General features: G+C 52.6%; 1 protein-coding gene across 3 annotated transcripts in view; it reads right to left on the bottom strand.

Moving 5' to 3' along the window:
- GRM7 (glutamate metabotropic receptor 7) overlaps nucleotides 1-24,548 on the bottom strand; it is a 207,159-nt gene that overhangs the window by 5,570 nt on the left and 177,041 nt on the right. The window contains exons 9-11 of one of the 3 annotated variants that reach the window (XR_009487913.1): nucleotides 15,910-16,156; nucleotides 10,611-10,703; nucleotides 3,708-3,889 (exon numbers count right to left, since the gene is read on the bottom strand). Coding sequence is in view for 2 of the 3 variants with exons in the window: in XM_059856865.1 (XP_059712848.1) it covers nucleotides 10,633-10,703; nucleotides 15,910-16,156 (318 nt within the window). In the remaining variant the exon portion in view is untranslated. The remainder of the gene's footprint in view (nucleotides 1-3,707; nucleotides 3,890-10,610; nucleotides 10,704-15,909; nucleotides 16,157-24,548) is intronic. The other 2 variants (XM_059856865.1, XM_059856863.1) reach the window with 2 other exon arrangements.

Below are 24,548 nucleotides of genomic sequence, written 5' to 3'. Positions count from 1 at the left end.
GGGAATTTAGATGAGAGCCAGATGAAAGCAACAGGCCTAAATGATTCTACATGCTTGCCCAAACCCTAACAAATGGAATGAAGCTTGGAGAAAATAATTTTAAATTTGGTATCTAAATGTAAATGGATTGTTCTTTCACATTTTGACATCTCTCTTGTTGTGCTGCCACAGTGTTCTGGCACCTCAGGTCTCTCAGTGGCTGCACTGCACAGAGCATTGCACTGCCTGTGCTGCTGGGTGCCTCCAGCCTGGCCCTGGGGCACTGATACACAGAGCAGTGGAATGTCCTGCTCAAATAACAGAATGCAAGGAAATGAAATGACAAATATAACATTAGGAGAAGTGTGTTCCTCCCCAGTTGCTCTGCAGCCTTCTCCCAGAAATTCTGTCCTCAGCTGTCAGGCTCCCCTGCCACTCCTGGTGCAGCAGCCAGCCAGGAACAGCAGTGCCATTCTGGGTGTGGGAGACTCCTCAGCACATCCCAGACAGCCCCAGGCAGGGCAGGGTGCTAAAGCCATTCCTGCTCTTTCCTGATTGCAGATTTTCGGGGACACAACTGCCCAGGTGGCAGCTGGTGATGAGCTGGACAGGGCTGGATGTGCCAGCCCCAGCACAGGCTCAGGTGCCACAATGCTCAGTGTCACAATGCTCAGGTGACACCATCAGAGAGTCACTGAATTGCTGGAAAAGTCCTCCAACACCATCATGTCCAACCTTCCCCCAGCTCTGCCAAGGCCACCGCTGCCCCATGTCCCCAAGTGCCACATCCACAGGGCTTTGGAATGCCCCCAGGGATGGGGACTCCAGCCCTACCCTGGGCAGCTGTGCCAGGCCTGGACAGCCCTTTCAGGAAAGAAACTTTCTCTAAGATCCAACCTTAATCTCCCCTCGTGCAGCTGGAGGCCATTTTGTCTTGTCCTGTGACAAAGGCTCTCTGACCCTCCCTCCCTCCCTCGGGGGGGGACGTGCCCTTGGGGCTCCAGCAGGAGACTGGGTGGGCTGTCCTTGGGAACCACTGAGAAGCCCAAAGCTGGCTCAGACTGTCAGGGAACACCAGGAGCAGAGAGCCAGAGCAGCCTGCTCTGCACGGCCTGGCTGTGCCTGGCTCACCTCGGGCTGTTCATTAATAATGAAACCATTATTTCAGCCCATTAGAATAACGATGTTTATGCATGTGCATGCAAATGCCACGCTCAGAGCAGGGCTGGGCAGAGGCTGCAGGTGCATTTCCACCTGAGGAGCTCTCTCCTGTCTCTCATTTCACAGAGTCCACTCCTCATTCCTCATATTCGATCCAGGGCTACGCGTTACCTTTTGGGCTCCCTTATTATTGTCCCTTTTAGGCAAGGCTATTTCCCCTGCCTGTCACAGAGCCCTGAGCACAGCCAGGCTCCAGGGCACAGAGTGAGTGCCAGCCCCCTGGAGGTGAGCCTGGGCTCAGGGACTGCCAGAGCCCTGCACGGAGCAGGGGGACAGGAGCAGTTACAGGTATTCAACATCCCGGGCTCCTTCAAGGAGCAGTGCTTTGAACTTCCCAGAAGGATTCCGTGGGAGGGAAGAGCCCCACCTCAGCAGCTCCCCAGGGCACGTGGGGTTTGGGGAAGGCTGTTCTTACAAAAGTCTGCTTGAGCTTGGAAAGCGTCCAGGCGGCAGCAGCAATCTCAGGGTGTGTGGTTTGAATTCCTCAGGTTCGGTTACAATGTGAGAGCTGGGAATGCATCTGAGAGGAAGAGTAATAAAGCACTTCTTGGGTAAGATAATGGCATAACAACAGCATCAATTCAGGCCAAAGTGGCAATGATCTGACCCTCTAAGAGCTTAAGACAGCGTGGGAGGGTTTGAGTACACAGAGCAAGTGTTTGCTTTGGTGTCCTGCAAATGTGCTGGACTGAGCCCAACCTGCTGGTGAGCTCCTCTGTCCATAGGGGGGAAGGAACCTTAGCTCAGACAACACAGGGACAGCAGTTCCATCAGGCCCCCGCCTGCACAGAGCCAGCCAGCTCTGGCTTTGTCTCCAGTAAATGATTCCTGTTCATTCCAGGGAAGCAGGCTTCCCCAGGAATCCCAGACAGCATGGCAAGCTCCTCGTGCCCATCACCCTCCCCCCAGAATGATGTAAAGGTCATTCTGTGCAGTCCCTGTGCACACAGCGCCTCTCTGCAAAGAGGCAAGAAGGAATGGACTGCTGGCAAGCTGGGCATGTTTGCCTCTATGTACAGATGAATAATGGACTTGGGCTCACACACAGAGCTCTGGCCCAGGGGGTCAGACAGAGCTGCTGGGCTGGAGGGCTTTTCCTCATGCCACAGGGTAACCATCACACTTCCCTGACTCTGCTCTGGACAGCAAATTTCAGCTGTCTACAAAGACAAGCAAGAAAAAACCCTGTGGAGCACAGCACAAGACATGCAGCTCCTATTTTCAAGAGAGTGCAGTGGTGAACTGCAGTTAACTCCAGCCCTCCAGCCTGGAGAGGGATTGCAGCCCACTGAAATCCCCCTGAACTCCAGCTCGAGACAAGGGCAAAGCCACACCTGGGGGTGGCAGCACTGCCAGCCCTGAAAATTTACAGCAAAGTGTAAACCAGAAAGTTAATGCCTTCTGATGCCTCTGAGACAATTTCCCTCTTGGATCAGGGAGCACTTTGGGTTTGTTGTGGTTTTCCAGCACTGGGCAGTAAGCTCAGACCTGGGGGCAGCTGCCCTTCCTGGGCAAACACATCCCTGAGGAATGTCACCAAAGTCCCACGGCCTGTGGCAGGAGCCAGCCCCATGGCAAGGGCCAAACTCTGCTCCTGAAGGACAGATGAAGGCCAGATGTGATAGGTGGAGGCCAGATGTGTGCCTGCATTAATTCCCAGGGGCTGTGACCAGGGACGGGTCAGGCTGGGATATCCCCAAACACCAGCTGTGGAGTGCTCCCGTTTGTCCCTGGCCAGAGGTGGCACTGGCTATGGCTGAGCCACCCAGCAGGGCCAGTGCCAGCTCTGTGCACACAGACACAGCACATTGTCCATCTCTGCCAGCCCAATGAGCTGCTCCTGCCAACTGCAGGGATGATCTGCAGGGCCTGCAGAGACAAACCCTGCTCCAGCTCCTGGCCTCAGGGATCAGGGATCAGCTCCTCCAGCCACCCCTCAGCCTCGAGGGGTTACCAGGGGGGACCTAGGGACATCAGGCCAGAGATGAACCTCCCCACCTGGGCCACCAACACAAAAGGGATTTGAGTCACAGAACAGAGCCAGGCTGTTCATGGCCTGGGAGATCTGCAGGGTTCTGCCAGAAACAGAACTATGGGATTGAGACTTTGAGTCAGGAAGTAAAACTGATAGAGGAGGATTAGTTGTACCCTTCCAAACAAAAGCTAAAATCAATGAAGCACGGCACTGCTGAGGAACATCCAGCTCAGGCACCTTTGGCTGTCTCCCTATCTCCTGTTTGGCTGCATCTCTCCCCATCTCCTCCTTGTCTGCTCTGCAGATAAGAACTTCTGTGTCAGGGAAAGCTGAGAGTATCTGCCCCATCAGGATCAGCAGGAAGGCTGATCAACACCTCCAGCCCTGAAGGATGGCAGGGGGCACAGGCAGAGCTGTGCTTGTGTCTCACAGGGATGGGGGGACAGAAATCCTCTGAGAGGACGTGGGGATGGAGCCAGGGGCCAAAGGAGTCACTGCACAACCCTCACACCAATCCAGCCCCAGACCTCACCTGCACCAGGTCACGTGGAGCTGGGAAGGTGCTCAGGATCTTAGGAAATGTGTTTCCAAATGTTTATGAGATTATGGCAGGGAAGAAACAAACCCAACTCATATTCCTTAATTGGAGCCAGCGGTACAGAAAACCTGCTAATTCCAACTCCATTTCTACTGCTGCTGTGTGAATGCTGTGGACTGCAAAGATAACAAATGGAAGCAAATTATTTTCACCTGCTTAAAACAAAGTCATTAACAGCACTTTGGTTATCTTACCTGGAAAGCCAGGCTCTGCAGAGAGCTGTTAGAGCCAAGTGTGAAAACAGTTTGCATGAAACATAATTAAAATTATGACCTGAGTGATGGCTGAAACATCCCCAAGGAGGCCTGGAGTCAGAGCTGCTGGAAAACAATTCACCTCTGCCTCCTGACTGTGCTGCTGAAGGGATTCCTGGGTGTCCCCAGGGCCTTGTCCCCAAGCCCTGGGCACAACCAGGGCTCCGTGGCTGCCCTGCCCTCCCTGCACTGCTGTGACCTGTTCCAGCACATCTCCTTCATTTCTCCTGCCATCCTGGGAGCTGTTGTGGGCTTCATCCCCATCCCAGCTCACAATTCCTCCCAATATCCCAGCTCACAATTCCTCCCAGTATCCCAGCTCACAATTCCTCCCAGCATCCCAGCTCACAATTCCTCCCAATATCCCAGCTCACAATTCCTCCCAGTATCCCAGCTCACAATTCCTCCCAGTATCCCAGCTCACAATTCCTCCCAGTATCCCAGCTCACCCTGCCCTCTTGCAGTGGGAAGCCATTCCCTGTCCTGTCCCTCCAGCCCCTGGCAATGTTCCCTCTCCACCTTTCTTGCCAGCCCCTCCAGGCACTAGGAGGCCACAATTAGGTCACCCTGAGGCTTCTCTTCAGCACTGCCAGCTCTGCCAGCCCTTCCATGGTTGTCCAGTAATCACACAAGCAATATTTTCTTACCCACCCCCAAGAACTCCTCTCCCTTCCTGCCAGCTGGCCTGCTCCAGCTCCTTGGCAAAGGGTTGCAAGTAACAAACATCTTAACAGGAAAATCAAGAATGTTCATGAGGTGCAAGAGACTCAATTCACTGGAAAATGTATTCCTGGTGTACAGCTCTGTTACACGGTGTCTGACAAAATTACACTCTGAGCCACGCTGTTAAACTGCCCCATTTTGCTGCAATCAACATTTAATTTTTTAGCTGAAAGTCTTGATTTCAAATACCCTGGAATGTTTAACAGCTGATATTAATAAGAGCCCAGATTTAACGCAGGGCTCTTCATCCCAGGGACATGATAAGCATCGTGACAAGTGGTGTAACTATGGCAACTTTATCTTCCCTGTTTCTTTTTCCCCTGAGCAGCAAGAGCAGGCACCTCGGTGGCTGCAGTGCCAGACTGCTCCCAGCTGGGAGCCAGAGCTCTGGGTCACTGAGGGCAGCTCAGCCAAACCTCCCACCCGGGCCTGGGCTGCCTTCCTCCCCTCTTCCCCGTGCCCATGGTGTGCTTCATGGGCATTACACGTGTTTAACCTGCTCCATTCCTGCTCTTGCATTTTCCTCTGGCTGGAAAGGAACCCCCTGCCTCTGCTCCCTGCTGTCAGAGCCCAAACACCCCAGCACGAGGTCAAAGAGCTCTTTGGAAGGCAAAGGATGAATGCCACAGCTCTCTGGGAGATGCCACATTTCCTTCCCTGAAGCCAGCACAGAGGAACAGCCCCTGGGATGCTCTCCAGAGTGCTGGGTGGGACAGCAGTGCCTGGGAGAGGGGAGCACCCAGAAACCCCAACTTCTGCACTTGCTGCTGCTTGCTGGCCCTCAAAAGCCAAAGCAAGCCGGGTCCCTGCACAAATACGTTCTGTCTGCACTCTGTGTGCACCCTGTGGGAGCTCAGAGCAGCCCCTCCCTCGCTCAGTGACTCCTGCAGGGACACAGCAGGGCTGGGCTCTGCCTCCCGCTCTGTTTGCTCCCACCCTCCCCAGAGCTGCTGGGCTCTCCATGTTTGCACAAACACATCAGGGTTTGCACAGCTGCACCAAAGGCACACAGTGAGGCAGGGACTGAGATTTTCTGCTGCTCTTACACAACCTGAGCAGTTTTCTCCATACTTGCAATCGTGCCCACCAAAAACTGCCCGGATCTGTGTGTTTGAGAAGTTGATTTTGCTGCAATATTGCTTGAGATTTGTTCTCATTTTTACCCCATCATTATTAGAATTTCCTTTTTGAACTCATTTGCCAAATTTTCTACAGATCTATGAAAAAAATGGCCCTTGCAGCCTCTGGTTCTGCTGCTGGGAGCTGTCTGCAGCTGTGAGCTGCTCCCCAGAGCCTGGGTTCCAGTGATCTCAGGGCCTTTGGGGGATGGAGGGGAGGCTGAGCACTCTGCTCTGCTGATCTCCCGCTCCTTTCTGGGGCAGGGAGGGATGGGAGGGAGCCCTGCAGGAGCTGAGGCAGCGGGGCTGAGCCCTGACATCTGCCCTGCTGGGAGAAAGGGAGGCACTCCACAGCCATGGGACACAGGAGAGCCAAGAGCTGTGTCCTTTCCCTGATACTGCAATTTACAGATGTGACAGAATCTCCCTCAGAGGACACAAGGAGTGATAAATTAGTCAAAGGAGAACTCAGAGCTGCTGAAGGTTTGTTAAACAAAGAAGTGAGAGGGACTGGTCCGTGAGGTACAGCTGCATCTGCTCACCAGGATTTCCCAGGGAAAAAAGATCACATAAGAATACAGAAAATGTGGAATGAACTATGAATACTTACACACTAACTAATCCTAATTTGTGCTCCCAGACATCCAGCTACTACACAGCTTTTCATATGCCAGGCACTTCTAGCCATGGGTGTGTTTTTATTCACACATCAGACTCGAAGGTGATGGTTTAAGTGCCCTCAGAATTTCAGTTTTTATAAAAGGAAACAGTCTGACACTTCCCAGCACATTACAATCTTGTATTGTGTAAAGTCATGAAAGGTGTGAGACAGTCTGCAGATAATTAATAGGGGAGCTGGCAATTATATGAATGTACCATCAAAAGTAATTATTTATAGATGGAAAAGAGAAAGCAACATGATCCCCAAATGCTCAGGCAGGAGGGAATGTTCTCTCTGAGGGCTGGAGCCCCTCTGCAGCCAGGCTGGGCATGCTCACCTGGAGAGGAGCAGCTCCAGGGAGAGCTCAGAGCCCTGGCAGGGCCTGAAGGGGCTCCAGGAGAGCTGCAGAGGGACTGGGGACAAGGATGGAGGGACAGGAGCCAGGGAATGGCTCCCACTGCCAGAGGGCAGGGCTGGGTGGGATCTTGGGAATGAGGAATTGTTCCCTGGCAGGGTGGGCAGGCCCTGGCACTGCCCAGAGCAGCTGTGGTGCCCCTGGATCCCTGGCAGTGCCCAGGGCCGGACTGCACCTCTGTGCAATACTTTCACAATAAGCACATCTCCATGAGCAGGAATTGGTGAGGGTTAGTTTTCCAGTCAGCCGTTCCAGAAGCAAAATAGATGCAGCAAAGGGCTGTCAAAGTCCTCCAGTTATCAATTTTGAGTGCAAATTCTCATTTCTTAGCAGCCTCCACTGAACAGAAAATCCCTCAAGTGAGGTTAAACAGGGAGTATTTTCTCAGGCTGAAACTGGCCAGATTTAAAATAAAAATGACACTTCAATCCAGCAAATAATTATTCCATAGCACACACTGGAGACTGATGAGCTACAGAGCATCTCACAGCTCAGAGCCAGAGCCTGCAAGGAGCTGCCTGTCCCCAGGGCCACCTGCCTGTCCCCAGGTGCTGTCCCAGGGCTGCTCCTGGCCTGGGGCACCCTGGGCTATGAGCAGGAGGAGAACAGACATGGAATTGGGGGGCACCTGAACCATTTCCCCCTTCCAACAGCAGCACAGGTCGGTCCAAGACCATGTCAGGACTCCTCTCTCCACAGTTCCTTACAGAGAAATCCAGAAACTGCACTTCTCCTCAGGGCAGCTGTGCCCACGGTGGGCAGGGACTCCACAGTGGTGCTGCACAGGCTGGGCCAGCCCTGGCAGTGCCCTGGCTCCCAGTGCCACTGCAATCAGCACTGCCTGGTGCCCATGTCCCCAGACCCTGGCATCAGTCAGCACTGCCTGGTGCCCATGTCCCCAGACCCTGGCATCAATCAGCACTGCCTGGTGCCCATGTCCCCAAACCCTGGCATCAATCAGCACTGCCTGGTGCCCATGTCCCCAAACCCTGGCATCAATCAGCACTGCCCGGTGCCCATGTCCCCAGACCCTGGCATCAATCAGCACTGCCTGGTGCCCATGTCCCCAAACCCTGGCATCAATCAGCACTGCCTGGTGCCCATGTCCCCAGACCCTGGCATCAATCAGCACTGCCTGGTGCCCATGTCCCCAAACCCTGGCATCAATCAGCACTGCCCAGTGCCCATGTCCCCTAACCCTGGCATCAATCAGCACTGCCCAGTGCCCATGTCCCCAGACCCTGGCATCAGTCAGCACTGCCTGGTGCCCATGTCCCCAGACCCTGGCATCAATCAGCACTGCCTGGTGCCCATGTCCCCAGACCCTGGCATCAATCAGCACTGCCTGGTGGCCGTGTCCCCAGACCCTGGCATCAATCAGCACTGCCTGGTGCTGGTGTCCAGCCAGCCCCCCATACCCTGGAATCAGCATTCCATGGTGTCCATGTCCAGTTCCCTCAAACCCTGGCATCAATCAGGTCTGCCTGGTGTCTGTGTCCCCAAGCCCTGGCATCCATCAGCACTGCCTGGTGCCCGTGTCCATCCCCAGAGCCTGGCACAGGCACTGGCATGCACTCCCTGCAGGACCTGCTGGGATGCTCTCCCTGCCCAAGCAGTGCCAGGGCCAGCCTGGCACACCCAGCAGGAATTCTGGTGAATGTAGAGGCCAGGGCTCTGCCCCACCTGCCAAGGCCAGGACAGGGAGCTGCCCCTGGGCCCTGGCACCCAGCCCCAGCCCAGGGGGAGTGCCAAGCACTGCAAGCACTGCTGCAGCCCCAGCTGGGACCCTGCAGCTCTGCATGAGCCTCAGCTGCTTCCTTGCCTTGCTCACTGATGGACAATTCCTTCCCTCACACCTACCACGTGTTTTCCAAGCCTGGTATTTCCATCAGCCTCAGGAGCAGAGAAGCCCTATTTGTCACTCCCAGGAAACAATTCAGAGCCTTTCAAACCCATCTCCCTGTGCATCACAAGCAGAAATTGATACAGTCACGTCAGGGCTCAGCTCTGCTCGTTCCCACTACAAACACCTTACCAGCAAAACAAGTGTCAATTTACAAGCAGGCTGATGTTTTGCTGCTGGCCCAGCTTTGTTTTTAATACACTGCATTGTTTCATGCTGCTGTTGTTTTGTATTCCTGGGAGAACAAATCAAAGCAGCAGCCAGGGCTGCAGGAGCTGGAGCAGCAGTGCTGGGGCCGAGGTGGAAAACAACCTGGAGCAGAGGAGCACTGGCAGGACCAGCACAAGCCCAAAGCATCCCTGGTTTGGGATGAAAAGTATTTTCAAAGCTTTTCTGGACCCAATTTTAAAATCTGCTTAAAGAATCTGAGTGGCCAGTTGATTTTTATAGGACCTGGATGACAGAGTTATTTGTGTGCCTTTGCAGACAGCAATTCCTTACATTATTCCCATTATTACACAGAAATAAACTAATTTTAGAATCTGAGCTCCTAATTATTTTTTATGCCATTTAAAAAAAAGTTTTCTTAAAAATTTCTCCTGAGACTTAGGTGTCTTCCATCTCTCTCTCTTTCTCATCTCCTTCCTTTAGCAATCTCACCTTCACAGAGCTGCCCTTTCCTTCTCTTTCATTTGCAGGAATGCTTTGAGTGGCCCCTTGTCCCATTTCCCGCAGCCCAGCCCTGCCCTTGGAATGCTCGGGGTCATCCCGGGGCTCAGGAGAGCTGCAGCCTCCCATCCTGCCCGAGCTGGGAGCATCATAATGGCCCTGATTCAAATACAATCAAAACCAATTTGAGCTCTCAGGAGGACTGAATTGATGCTGGAGCTGGGGCAATTTACACCAGCCAGAGATATTGGTAATTTCTTTTCCTGTGACTCAATTCAAGCAACATTCCAACCTTTGCTGATAGAAGTTCTCACCAATTAGGGCCCAGCTAAACACTCTGAAGGGTGAACACAGTGATTTTCCCAGCCCTCAGAGCACAGCAGCACAGGAACCAGGTCAGGTACAAGCTTTTGTACCTGGGCAAAGCCCCCGAGCACACAGGGAGCTGTGAGAAATACTTATTAATGGCTGGCAATCATTTCTGTGCAGTACCAAAGGCTCCCTGACCCCGGTGTCCCTGGGAAAGCAGGAGTTCCTGGCTGCTGCAGTCACAAATACCAAAGGAGCTCACACATCACCAGATCACCACGAGGCAGCCACGACAGCAGGAGAAGCCAGCCCTCAAAAATTGTTCACTGGGTTGCAGCCAGTCAGTGCCACTGGGCTGCCCTGGGGAACAGCAGCTCTCAGACCTTTGGGGGCCATTCACAGCTTTGGTGCTGGGGAGGACAGAAAACACTGCCTTAGCTGCCAGGTCTGACGGCCAGAATTCACTTTTGATCATTTGTTTGTTCATTTTTAAACAAATATTCCATCCTCGAGGGCTTTATCGGGGCCCAGCTCCAGTGGTGGGCAGGAGGAGAGCTCTCAGAGCTGGTGCCACCCCCATCAGGGTCTCCCCTTCCCCAGGCAAACCCCCCACGGCAGCTTTTGGTAACAGGTTTGTGAACAATTTTTAAGTTAGGTGTCTTTCTTAACACAGCTGCACTAATGAACATTTCTCATATAATTATGTATATAATAAAAACAGTCACAATAATCATAATCACCATCATCATTTGAGAAGAAAATAAGAAAAGCTCGGTGTTCCTTACCTTTTTGGAAAGCAGGCAAAAGCTATACAGTAGGTGGAAGAGTGTACCAAGTAACAGACTTTTGAACACTCTTTCTTACTGGTGGTATGGAGTCTACAGGGAAAGTAAATACATTGAATGTAGCATGGGTCTGGGCACGAGGAACGCTCCCAGCCTGCCCTGCCACCAGTCCCTGGCACTGCTCTGCCTCCCCCTGGGGCTCTGGGGGCACCAGCACAGAACTCAGAACTCAGCCCTGGCAGCCCCAAAGCAGCCGGGCCAGGGGGCTCAGGTACCTCCAAGCACGGGAGCAGCTCTCTCAGGAGAGCAGGGCTGGCTGAGCTGACTGTTCCCTCCTCTCCCCTGAACCAACCTGGGATATTTTGGCTGCAGTTTCAGACCCCCTGTCCCCCCTCACAGGTTCCCTGGCATCACCAACAGCCATCTGAGTGCTCTCCTCAGGAAGGGGGAAAGAGTAATTACATGTAAATCTCACCAGAAATTAAGTATGGGTTCCCTCCCAGTCTGACACTGCTCCTGCAGCAGAAACTGGGGCAGAAACTGGGGCAGACAGCCCAGCAGGACCCTCCACCTGCTCCACCTCAGGCTCCACCAGAAACACCTTCCCAAAGTGTGAGATTCCAGCAAAGCCACACAGGAGCACAGCAAACTCATCCTGGCCTGGGAGCTGCTGTGCCCCACGTCCTGCTGAGCCCAAAGGTGCCCCAGGAGGGAAAGCCTGCAGTGAGGGACAGCAGCACCTGCCAGATGGCAAACAGGAGGGACTGAGAGACTTCTCCTAAATGCTTTGGAAGGCTTGGCCCTAATACAGCCCATTCAGCAGGAGAGCCCTCCCAGGTGTGGCTGGGGCTCAGCTGGGGCACTGCTGCCCTCCCAGGGTCCCCAGGCAGTCTCACACAGCCAGCCCCTGCCCCTGGCAGCTGAGACATGAGCTCCCTGCATTGCCAGGGGTTCTCCTCTCAGGCAATCAATCAGTGCCTCCCCCTGGGCTCACTCCAAGCCCCTCTCCCAGGTGCTCTGCACGTCTTTCTCTGAGCCTCAATTCCAGCAGGCTGCCCCTGAGCTGTGTGCAGTGGTTCCACAGGATGAGGATCCCCTGCTCCTGGGAAGCCACTCAGGAGTTCACAGACCTTCAACCTGACATGCACATCTTCAGCCCACTGCCACACAGGGCTCTGGGCTGGGAGGGACCTCAAAGCCCACCCAGTGCCACCCCTGCCATGGCAGGGACACCTCCCGCTGTCCCAGGTGCTCCCAGCCCCAGGGTCCAGCCTGGCCTTGGGCACTGCCAGGGATCCAGGGCAGCCACAGCTGCTCTGTTCTTCTAAAAATCTGCTAAAACCTGGAGATTTTTACAAGGCTATTTCTCTGTAAAACCACCCACATTTTGCTTGTGCTTTGACTGTGGCCTGTGAGCAGGACAGGCCATAAACCTGGGCTCAGCCCCTCATTTCCAGGGTTTGGAGGTAGGGTCAGCCCCACATTTGCAGGGTTTGGAGGTACATGGCTCAGCCCCAGATTTGCAGGGTTTGGAGGTAGGGTCAGCCCCAGATTTGCAGGGTTTGGAGGTACATGGGTCAGCCCCACATTTGCAGGGTTTGGAGGTAGGGTCAGCCCCAGATTTTCAGGGTTTGGAGGTAGGCTCAGCCCCACATTTGCAGGGTTTGGAGGTACGTGGGTCAGCCCCACATTTGCAGGGTTTGGAGGTACGTGGGTCCCGTGCTGGTGCTCCCTGGGCTCAGGACAGGGGAACACTCGTGGAATACTTCCCAGCAGAAATGGCACCTCCAGCACCCAGCAGCTGAGCAAGCAGCAGCAGCAGCCCCATGAGAAAGAGCAGAAAATCAAAGTGCAAACCCCCACTGTACTGCAGAGCCCGCAGCTGAGCCAGGCCAGCACTCAGCTCGCTCTGGGCACTGCTGGCTCTGATCCTCTCCAGGAATTTCCCCTGCTCCTGCCCTTTCATGGCTCCAACAGCCAAAGCCTGCCCCTGCTCAGAGCCTGGGGGCACCAGGCAGCCCCTGCCCCAGCCAGGGGCCATCCGAGGGGAGCAAAGCCAATTTCACAAAGAAATACTGGCAAAACATCCTTTGGTTTTCTTTTGAGAGAAGATATTTGAGATTTTTTTAAAAATTGCTCCAAGATGCATCCAGGGCAATTTGTAATTCACATTTCCTGTTTTCTGATTGGTAAAACTCTGGAAATTTCCCCATTCACAGTACAAAATATCTTTAAAATGAAATTGCTATAAAAACATCGAACCCGTTTTTATGTATGGACACCATACCCAAAATTTCACTGAGTATTAAGTTTGAGGAGTTTTGCCTGGATGTTATGATTTTTTTTTAAGCTCACTAATAGAATTTTCATTTTTTTTTTCCACCTAAAAATGGAGCTGTAAACAATTTTTATTGAACAGAATATTCAAATTTTACAAAACAAAACTGAGTTCAGGTGTTCAGTGAACTACTGTTATACACATTCCTGAACACTGCCTGATCAGGGGCTGATCAATAACCTAATCAATGCCATGGCACAGTAACTGCAGCAGTTGCAGTGGCACTAATGCACCCCAGAACTTTTAAGTACAGCAGAAGTTTATTTCATTTGATTTTCTAATAATTGTTATGAACACACAGACCTGGGGAATGAAGGAGCAGTGCTGGTGCAGCTGAGACTATGAACAGATGGAATTCCACATAAATAATGAAAATGTTAAAAAAATACTTATTTCACAAGTGATAAAAAAGAAGTAAAAGCTTATAAAGCAGAAACTCAGGGATGGCACATTTCCTAACAAACACATTCATAAGCTTTAAAACCCCACCCAGTGAAGGCTCAAGGCAAAGGTGGCACATCTGGGCAAGCCAGGGGCCTCTGCCCCTTGTGCCTTGTGGAAACATGTTCTGGTCTACAGCCCTGGACTAAAAATGGGTGTGTGACCAGAACCATGGGGCTTAGGTGGGCAGGTTTTATTTACAGTAAAAATAGTTCCTTCCCAAAATAAAATCTGGCTGTTCTTTGGTGGGAGGGGAGAATATTCTCAGAAGTCTGAAAGCAGCAATAAGATGCAGCACAGGAGGATGAGAGCAGGAGGGGACCCTGGGGTGGGAATTCCCCAGGCTGGGCTTCCCACAGGGAACATTGCAGCATCACAGCTTGGGTGGTTTTCTCTTTGGCATGAAAGTCTTACATTTTGGGGTTTGTGGGGGAGAAACTAATTTCAGCTTAGTTATCCAAACAGTGGTTAGTGAAGTGCACCAGCAACACACTCCCCTGCCCTGGCCCAGCTGGATTTCAAATTCTCTTTTCCTCCCTTCCCTTCCTGAAATCTGCCCTGGCAGAGGGCCCTGAGCACCACAGCCCAGGGCAGCAACTCCCTTTACTTCTCCTGCACTCAGGGCTCTGTCCAGCTGCAAGAGCACTCATCCTGTCCTTAATTTGTGAGAGCCATTGCACGGCTCTGTCCCTGGCTCTGTCCATGGCTCTGTCCATGGTTCTGTCCCTGGCGCTGTCCATGGTTCTGTCCCTCGCTCTGTCCAGGGCTCTGTCCCTGGCTCTGTCCATGGTTCTGTCCAGGGCTCTGTCCCTGGCTCTGTCCAGGGCTCTGTCCAGGGCTCTGTCCAGGGCTCTCTCCCTGGCTCTGGACCCCGGTCCAGCTTCCAAGGATGAATTTGGTTTTTCCAGCAGGAATGGATTTTGTACACCTGCATGATTGGACATCAGGGATAGATCCTGCAGGGGTGAGCAGGGGGAGGAAGAGTGCTGTGTCAGGGATCTGCTGCCTGCTCCCACTCTGCTTTGACAGCAGAGCTGGTGCTCCAGGTAGGAATTCCAGCAGCATCAGAGGCAGGAATTTCATCAACATTAGAGGCAGGAATTCCAGCAGTATTAGAGGCAGGAATTCCAGCAGCATTACAGGCAGGAATTCCAGCAGCATTAGAGGCAGGAATTCCAGCAGCATTAGAGGCAGGAATTCCAGCAGCATTAGAGGCAGGAATTCCAGCAGCACTGACAGGACAAGAAGTGGCAGGGGTTCCAGCAGCAAACAGATCAGTGGAGCACGGGCAGGGAAAGGGCATTTCTCCCCATTCAGAGCTGGCTTTGCACAAGAACTGCAGACGTGCCCAAACTTTTGCAGTGTGCTCAGAGCTGTGCAGCTGTCTCCTTCCTCAGCTCCTTCCAGATTCAAATGCAAATCAAATTTGATGGCCTCAGTCTGTAATTTCGTGCTGTGCTATCCTCTGCTATGCACATTAAGGAAACTAGAAGTGTCTTTGCCATCTATTTTCTCTTTAAATCGGTGGCAAGATTTGCATTAAGACCAGATAAAATCCCTAAATGGGAATCTTCAGGGACCGTGAGATTTTTGCAAAGCAACTTTGCAAGAACCAGGATGAAAACTGGGCTTAGCAGAGTTGTTGATGAAGTTGGTGCTTGCCTGGGAACCTGTCCTTGCTGGGGCCTGCTGGACCTGGCTGCAGGGTTCTGTGCCTGGGGATGTGCCCGGAGATGTGCAGGGTTCTGTGCCCGGGGATGTGCAGGTTCTGTGCCTGGGGATGAGAGGGTTCTGTGCAGGGGATGTGCAGGTTCTGTGCAGGGGATGTGCAGGGTTCTGTGCAGGGGATGTGCAGGTTCTGTGCCTGGGGATGTGCAGGGTTCTGTGCCCGGGGATGTGCAGGTTCTGTGCCCGGGGATGTGCAGGGTTCTGTGCCCGGGGATGTGCAGGTTCTGTGCAGGGGATGTGCAGGGTTCTGTGCAGGGGATGTGCAGGGTTCTGTGCCCGGGGATGTGCAGGGTTCTGTGTCCGGGGATGTGCAGGGTTCTGTGCCCGGGGATGTGCAGGTTCTGTGCCTGGGGATGTGCAGGGTTCTGTGCCCGGGGATGTGCAGGTTCTGTGCCCGGGGATGTGCAGGTTCTGTGCCTGGGGATGTGCAGGGTTCTGTGCAGGGGATGTGCAGGGTTCTGTGCAGGGGATGTGCAGGGTTCTGTGTCCGGGGATGTGCAGGGTTCTGTGCAGGGGATGTGCAGGTTCTGTGCCCGGGGATGTGCAGGTTCTGTGCCCGGGGATGTGCAGGTTCTGTGCCTGGGGATGTGCTGCTCCCTCCCCCTCGGAGGGAAAGCAGGGGGGCCACGAGTCCCTCACAGCTCCCAACCCCTCCTGATGTGCCACCACCAAATGGCACCACCCGAAAATCAGAGCCAGGAGCAGAGAGTTCCAAAAGCAGCCCAGAGCTGCAAAGGCCACGATGGAGCAAAGCAGGAGGAGGCCAGGGAGGGCTGCAGAGCCCGTACTCACTGTTGGGGTCCACGTTCTCGCAGAGCTCCGTCTTGGCCTCGCCGTTGGGGCGGTCGCTGGGCTTGTGCGACAGGCGCGAGGACATGGTGGCCGCCGTCACCACCGCCTTGAAGCTGCGCTTGCGCTTCTGCACGTTCAGCTCGGGGTGGAAGATGATGATGTAAACCTTGGGCATGTAGAGCATCCCCAGCGCCACCGACGCGCTCAGGTTCATGGAGATGGTGAGCGTGGTGGTTTGGATGTAGAGCTGCGGACAACACACAGGGGTTACGCGCGGGGCTGGCGGGCTGGGGCTGCTGACACACACAAATACCTGCTGGAAAGGGACTGTAACCTGTCTGGGGGTGTTACACACCAGGGCAGGGCTGGGGCTGCTGACACACACAAATACCTGCTGGAAAGGGACTGTAACCTGTCTGGGGGTGTTACACACCAGGGCAGGGCTGCTCACACACACAAATACCTGCTGGAAAGGGACTGTAACCTGTCTGGGGGTGTTACACACCAGGGCAGGGCTGGGGCTGCTCACACACACAAATACCTGCTGGAAAGGGACTGTAACCTGTCTGGGGGTGTTACACACCAGGGCAGGGCTGCTCACACACACAAATACCTGCTGGAAAGGGACTGTAACCTGTCTGGGGGTGTTACACACCAGGGCAGGGCTGGGGCTGCTCACACACACAAATACCTGCTGGAAAGGGACTGTAACCTGTCTGGGGGTGTTACACACCAGGGCAGGGCTGCAGCTGCTCACACACAGAAATACCTGCTGGAAAGGGATTTTTAACCAGTTTCCATGTGTTACACACCAGGGCAGGGCTGCAGCACTTCACACATAAATGAGTACCTGCTGGAAGGGGATTTAACCAGTCTGGATATGTTACATACCATCGGTGGAGGCTGCAGCAGTTCACACATAAATACCCACTGTAAAGTCATTTTTAACCAATTTGCACACATTACACATCAGGCCTGGCCAGACTGCAGCCCCTCACACTCAAACACCAGTTGTAAAGTAATTTTTAACCAGTTTGCACGTTACACACCACAGGCCCGGCCAGGCTGCAGCAGTTCACACACCCACCCCCATTTTACACCGATTTTTAACCAGTTTGCAGTGCAGATGAGTGAGCTGAGACCTTTGCCCTGCAGCCACCGTGATGTCCCACACAAATCTCTGCCTGATCCACCAACAGCCTCATTGCCTGAGCCTTTCAGGGGCCTTCCCACAGTTCCCAGAGGTTTAATTGTGAAATCTGTAATTAGGGGCACCCGCAGCAGTGCCCAGCACAGGCAGCAGCTGCTGTGCCCAGGGGCTGCCCCAGGGGAACTGCTCTGACTGGAGCTGCCTCAGCCTCGGGTCCAAGCCTTCCCCTCCATCCTGAGCCCAGCAGAGCAGGAGGGCTCGGGAGCTGGGTTTGGTTTCTCCTGCAGGGAAAGGGTTGAAGGTGAGATGATTATTTAATCAAAGGGGTCTCTGGCAGCACCTCCAGAGCTCCCACCTGGCAAACGCTGATGGGAGATAAAAGGGAGGCAGAAAAGAGCGCTTGTAGAACAAGGAGGGATGAGTGACACACAAAGCTTCTCATGACAAATGGGAGCAGCCTAAAGATAAGGGAAACTAATAGATATGCTTATTATGCAGAGCCTCAGTTTTATGTGTTTTATCTCTGCTTTGTGGTTTTACCAGTCAGACATAAAAATGCAGTTTACGTGAAACTATTTCATTTCTTATTTCACTTCTTCTGATAAATTCTCGGGAAGCATTTTAGATGAATGCAAATGGGTGACTTAGAGTACAAAGGATCAGATTTAACTGACAATGGGACTCTAATAACTCATGCGTGCTTTTTACAGCTGCCTGCTGAACCTGGCAGCTCCCAAACCTGAGATTAAATTAAGAAATTAAGATGCAGATTTAGTGAGAGATGCTGGAAGTTGATATGAATGAGAACTGGGATGGAGCTCATCCAGCCTGGAGGGGAGAAGGCTCTGGGGTGACACAAGTGTGGCCTTGCAGGGCCTGAAGGAGCTACAAGAAACTGCAGAGAGAGCATTTACCTGGGCTGGAGGGACAGCATGGGGAACGGCTCTCCCACCAGAGGGCAGGGCTGGATGGGAGATTGGGAATTGGGAATTGATCCTGGGAGGGTGGGCACCTGACACAGGTGCCCAGAGCAGCTGTGGTGCCCCTGGATCCCTGGCAGTGCCCAAGGCCAGGCTGGACACTGGGGCTGGAGCAGTCTGGGACAGTGGGAGGTGTCCCTGCCATGGCAGGGGTGGCACTGGGGGTGATTTAGGGTCCCATCCCATGACTGGCAGAGTTGCCAGAGGAAATCCAGGCTTTCTAAAACCAGTCTGGAGTTGGTCTCCCAGAACCACTCCCCTGCAGGGTTTGAAGGCACATCTGCTCTGACAGAAGGACAAACCCTTCTGAAGGGTCACCCTCACCCAAATCTCCTTCTCTCCCCAGCAGACTGACAAATCCCAACTTCACACACTGCATTGCAAATGCAGCGACTTTGAAGCAGGCACTGGAGCAAACCCAACCCCGAGGACATCATTCACATGCAAAAGCACCTAGATTTTATCACTGCTTTTACATAAGTGATTTCCATTTGAATTTTAGATTTTTATGTTTTCCAGATTCTTGCTTTATTCATGCAAATCACAAAAATTGCCTTCAAAACCTCGAGAGAAAATTGGACTGGTCTGGAATACACACATCTAATAACAGGCAATTTTTATAGAACAAAATACTTCAATGGCTAATTTTGCACGAACTGTGATTTCTCTGGGAAGCAAAGCACTGCAGGATCAGGCCTCTGCCTTTGCCAAGCCAGGAGAGATTTCCAGCTGCTGGCCCAGAAGAACTGAACTTGCAGTTTCTAGAACAACTTAACTCAGAGCTGCAGAACTTTGAAAAGTCCCTTTAGGAGTCAGAAACCCTTTTAGCAGGCTAAAGCTTTGCCTTCAGTCTAATCAGGAGCAACTGCTCCTCTTCCCCAATTCAGCTTTCTAATTATGCACTGAATTGTGTTATGTTGCAATATGGAAATAAAGTGGTAACTTGAGATATTTTTGGACTCGTGCTATTACAAGCCAATTTATCTCACTTTTATATGAGAATTAAAACAAATGCTCTCACAGATGAAGTAGACGGTTTATAAATCTCCCAGAAGGCTTTTCCAGGTCATCTGAAGATTCTATCTCATTCTCTACATTATGTTGTGCAAATATAAGAATGATAAACACTTTTTAATAAAAATTAAAATTAGCTTCCCCTGCACCGTGCATTTGCAAAACCCCGGGAGGTGAAAGGACCCGAGTGCAAACGTGCCCTGGGAGATTTGGGTGTGCCAGGGCTGGGAGAGGGCACTGCCCCTCCTGCAGGAGCTCTGTACCCTCCTGAGAACCCCGAACCCCCCTGCCCGTGCCAGCACCTGGGGCACACAGGTACAGACATTATAAAATGTGGGGTGGGCCCTGCTGCTCCAGCCAAGCCAGCACAGAGTGAAAGCAGCTAGCACCAAAACCAGAGTGAAAGAGGGTAGCACCAAAACCAGAGTGAAAGCAGCTAGCACCAAAACCAGAGTGAAAGAGGGTAGCACCAAAACCAGAGTGAAAGCAGCTGGCACCAAAACCAGAGTGAAAGCAGCTGGCACCAAAACCAGAGTGAAAGCAGCTGGCACCAAAACCAGAGTGAAAGCAGCTGGCACCAAAACCAGAGTGAAAGAGGGTAGCACCAAAACCAGAGTGAAAGTGGGTAGCACCAAAACCAGAGTGAAAGCAGCTGGCACCAAAACCAGAGTGAAAGAGGGTAGCACCAAAACCAGAGTGAAAGCAGCTAGCACCACAACCAGAGTGAAAGCAGCTAGCACCACAACCAGAGTGAAAGCAGCTGGCACCAAAACCAGAGTGAAAGCAGCTAGCACCACAACCAGAGTGAAAGCAGCTGGCACCAAAACCAGAGTGAAAGCAGCTGGCACCAAAACCAGAGTGAAAGAGGGTAGCACCAAAACCAGAGTGAAAGCAGCTGGCACCAAAACCAGAGTGAAAGCAGCTAGCACCACAACCAGAGTGAAAGCAGCTGGCACCAAAACCAGAGTGAAAGCAGCTGGCACCACAACCAGAGTGAAAGAGGGTAGCACCAAAACCAGAGTGAAAGAGGGTAGCACCAAAACCAGAGTGAAAGCAGCTAGCAGCACAGACCAGAGTGAAAGCAGCTAGCACCACAACCAGAGTGAAAGCAGCTGGCACCAAAACCAGAGTGAAAGCAGCTAGCACCACAACCAGAGTGAAAGCAGCTAGCACCACAACCAGAGTGAAAGCAGCTGGCACCAAAACCAGAGTGAAAGCAGCTGGCACCACAACCAGAGTGAAAGCAGCTGGCACCAAAACCAGAGTGAAAGCAGCTGGCACCAAAACCAGAGTGAAAGCAGCTAGCACCACAACCAGAGTGAAAGCAGCTGGCACCAAAACCAGAGTGAAAGCAGCTGGCACCAAAACCAGAGTGAAAGCAGCTGGCACCAAAACCAGAGTGAAAGCAGCTAGCACCAAAACCAGACTGAAAGAGGGTAGCACCAAAACCAGAGTGAAAGCAGCTGGCACCAATACCAGAGTGAAAGCAGCTGGCACCAAAACCAGAGTGAAAGAGGGTAGCACCAAAACCAGAGTGAAAGCAGCTGGCACCAAAACCAGAGTGAAAGCAGCTAGCACCAAAACCAGAATGAAAGCAGCTAGCACCACAGACCTTTCTGTAAGAGAACCACTTGCACCTGTGAAAACAAGGAATCTGTCCCATGGCAATCAGTGAACACAATATGCAAACTGTCCAAGAACAGAAGGGTTTGGTGGACAGGCACAAAGAGCATTTACTGACCCACAAAGGCCATTTACTGCCCCCCAAACTGGGTTTCAGTGTATTGCTAACCAGTTAGGTTTAACACGGTGCCTTCTGATATTTCCTGTAAAAACGAGCTATGTGAATAAAGAACTGGCTATGTGAATAAAGACCTCAAATCCCAGCCAGGGCCACCCCTGCCATGGCAGGGACACCTCCCACTGTCCCAGGTGCTCCAGCCCCAGTGTCCAGCCTGGCCTTGGGCACTGCCAGGGATCCAGGGGCACCACAGGCCACCTCTGCCAGGGCCTGCCCACCCTGCCAGGGAACAATTTCTCATTCCCATAACAATTTAGGCCAACAAAATGAGAATTCCTCCAACAGAAGCATCTAAATTCCAGCCTGCTGAGGGCAGAGCCGTGTCCCAGCCCCTGGGGCAGCCCCCACAGCAGGGATGCAGGGATGCTGGGGTATCCTGTCCCAGCACGTTCCTGGCAGCAGGAGGCTCAGCCATCCACAGGAAAACTCACTCACGTTCCCAGAGAGGCTCCCCGGCAGGGGCCACACGCAGAGCAGCCAGCACGGAGTGAGCAGGACTAAAAGGACAAATTCCCAATTCCCAGTGCCTGCAGGCTGAAACTGCTGCTCCCGATGTCACCTTGTCAGAGCCACCACTCAACTGCCACGTTCCCAGAGCACCCAGCACATCGAGTGTGCCAGCTCGAGGATCACAGCAAACGTGTGGAGGAGAGCTGAAGTGAATGTCTGTATTTTAAATTTATCAGTTATTCCAGCTAAATATTTTATACAACTTGTTCCCTTATATTAGGAACCTCCTTATGCAAGAAATTTGCATGCACCAAAAATAAACGTTTATGGGCTATATCCATAACTTGTGTGATAATTCAAAATAGCAAATGCTGAATTGCTCTGAGGGTGCTGATGCAGATGCAGAGAGGAGGAATTTTGTCCCTCCAGCCTGCGAGAGAAACTAACAGCTTATCTGGAAGGAAATTAAATTAGCCAGATAATTGGACAGAGCAGCAATGGAAAAAAGCAAGTGCTGCTTTCAAGCAGCATCTGATGGCTGAGAGAGAACTGAAGCAGCCTCAGAGGCAGCCCCACACAGACAGCACTGAGCAGGTTCCTCCAATGCTGCCGTGGCTTTCTGTGGCAGGCTCAGAGAGAGCGAAGGGGCCCAGGGCTGCCTGGAGTCACCTGGGAGTCACTGCCCAAGACAAGGACAGGGCTGGCCCTGGCTCAGGCCAGCAGGGGACTGAAGGGGTTTGGGGCTGGGGCTTCACTGTCCCTGCACAGAAGAGTCAGGGATGGGCAGGAGAAATGACCCTGCAAGGCCAGGGAGGCTGGCAGTGAGCTCTGTGCACCCCCAGCCCTGGGCAGGAGAGGTTCTGCTCCCCCCGGTCCCTGCTGCTGCTGCTCAGTGCCCTGCTGGGTGAGGGTCCCGTGCCCCACTGAGGGGTGGGATGATAGGATGGGATAATGGGATGGGAGGGGATGGGATGGGCTGTGATCCCTGGCCTGGCTGGTGACAGCAGGGGGACAGCCACAGCTGCAGGCCCCTCTCCTGGTGCTCCTTCCCTGCTGACCAGGTGTCCACAGGTGATGGACACAGTCTGCAGTGGATGAAGGACCCAGCCATGGGCTGCTCCCTGTGCAGGAGGGTCCTGACACCTCCCACCCCTGCTGGGTCACCCAGAGATTTCAGTCAGGGCTTGGCTGGATTTCAGGCACAGCCAGAGGGAAGAGCTCCAGAAATCCCATTATCAGTCCTCAGAACTGTCTAACGTCTCTTGCTTGGCTTTCCTGTTTGTGATCATAGCTCTAAAATAAGTTACACATCACCAAAGGAGACAAACACAAAGTGCAGCAGGAGTAATGTACATCCTCCACTTCTATTATTACAATAATGGCTTTTCCCTCTCTCTTGGGCTGAGCACTTGGCTTTTTTGAGCTAGAAATAATTCTTCATCTGTCACTTCTTCCAAAAAACAAAAAACAAAAAAAAAAAAAAAAAAAAAAAAGGAAAGGAAAAAAGAGCAAGCCTTCATTTCATTGCTCCCCCTCGCCACTGCACTGCTAAATTGACTGACACACAATCTTGGCATTTTCAGGAATTCAGAGCCAGACTCTGGCTGCTGTTGTAAATCATATTTCTCCACACTTATTGCATTTTATTCATTTTATACATGACCAGAGATTAGAGTTCAAATGAAACAGATTTTGCTATCCTTCTTATATTCCAAACGTCACCAGTCTAGAAATCTTTAATTTTACTCACTTCAGCTATTGAATAATTCAATGTAAAAGGAGAAAAACCCAACCCTGCCAGCCCCAGCTCGAGCTTTTGAGGAAAATACCGTGATACCCCAGGGCTGTGCCTCTGCAGGGTGGGGGGCACTGCACAGGGCTGGGACTGGCACAGGGCTGCTCCTGGGGCACACCATGTCCCCAGGGACACACCATGTCCCCAGGGACACACAATGTCCCCAGGGACACACAATGTCACCAAGGGCACACCATGTCCCCAGGGGCACACAGTGTCCCCAAGAGGCACACAATGTCCCCAGGGATGCACAATGTCACCAGGGGCACACAATGTCCCCAGGGACACACAGTGTCACCAAGGGCACACAATGTCCCCAGGAGCACACACAGTGTTCCCAGGGACACACAATGTCCCCAAGGGCACACCATGTCCCCAGGGACACACACAATGTCCCCAGGGACACACACAATGTTCCCAGGGGCACACGGTGTCCCCACCAGCCCAGGTTTCTCCAAGCCCTGCAGTCACCAAGCTCTGCAAATGCCAAGCCCCATGCCCAGTTCCAGAGAGGAGCTGTGGAAGGCTCTGAAGCATTCCATGAGATCGACCTCAACCTCGGCCATGCAGCACAGCAGGAAGTCCTGGCTGGGCCCTGACCTTCCCAGGAACATTCCAGGATCAAACACTGCCTTTAGGGACAGAGCCCAGGCAGCCTCCCCACACACACACACACACACTCCTGCCTCACCAAACATTGCCCAGGGAACTCCAGGCAAAGCTCTCTCCCAGTTTTTCTTAAATTATTAAAGCATTCCAGAACAGAAAATAAACTCAGATCAAATTATTTTAAGACAGCTTCATTTACCTGAGATGGAGGAATGAGCACAAGGAGTGTCAGTGGAAGGATTTGATCATAAAGAGACAAACAGGGTGCAAAGTTAATGTGTGTGAATAAACACACAGGTGGGCAAGGAAATGGGCAGCTCAAAATGGGATGGCCTTCAGAAATGGTCATGTGTAATAAATGAGTTCTGAAGAACCTGCACGCTGAGAAACCACCCCGGGTTCTGGATTTCCCTCTGCAGTCACCCTGGGTACATGGAGCTAAGAAATGGTCAGAAAATCCCAAAGAATGGAAAGGCATTTAAAAACCCCCACCTTTAGATGCTGAACCTCCTGCTGACCATGTGCTCAGGTAAACCTCTGACCAGCAGGTTCAGGAATTCAGTGTTCTTCCAGGAAGGCTCCATCAGAGCAGAGGAGGTGCTGGCATTTACTGCTTAAGACAGGAGACCCTGGAGTGGTGTTTGGGTTTCCCTGGAAATCCTGCAGCAGCTTTTAGGTTCCTGTGTCTTCCCACACTGGATGGAGGTGCCTTTCCCTGGAGTAAAGACCCCCAAGGTCTGGGGAAGAACAGGTGCCAGGACAAGGGGGGATGGCTTCCCATGGCAGGGGCAGGGGTAGGGCCTGGGAGGAGGGGAGGAGATGACTCTGGTATTCCAAACT

This window comes from Haemorhous mexicanus, chromosome 11, assembly GCF_027477595.1.
Source record: "Haemorhous mexicanus isolate bHaeMex1 chromosome 11, bHaeMex1.pri, whole genome shotgun sequence".
Lineage (NCBI taxonomy): Eukaryota > Metazoa > Chordata > Aves > Passeriformes > Fringillidae > Haemorhous > Haemorhous mexicanus.
The sequence above is the reverse complement of the archived record's forward strand: the minus strand, read 5'-3'. Positions and strand labels throughout refer to the sequence as shown.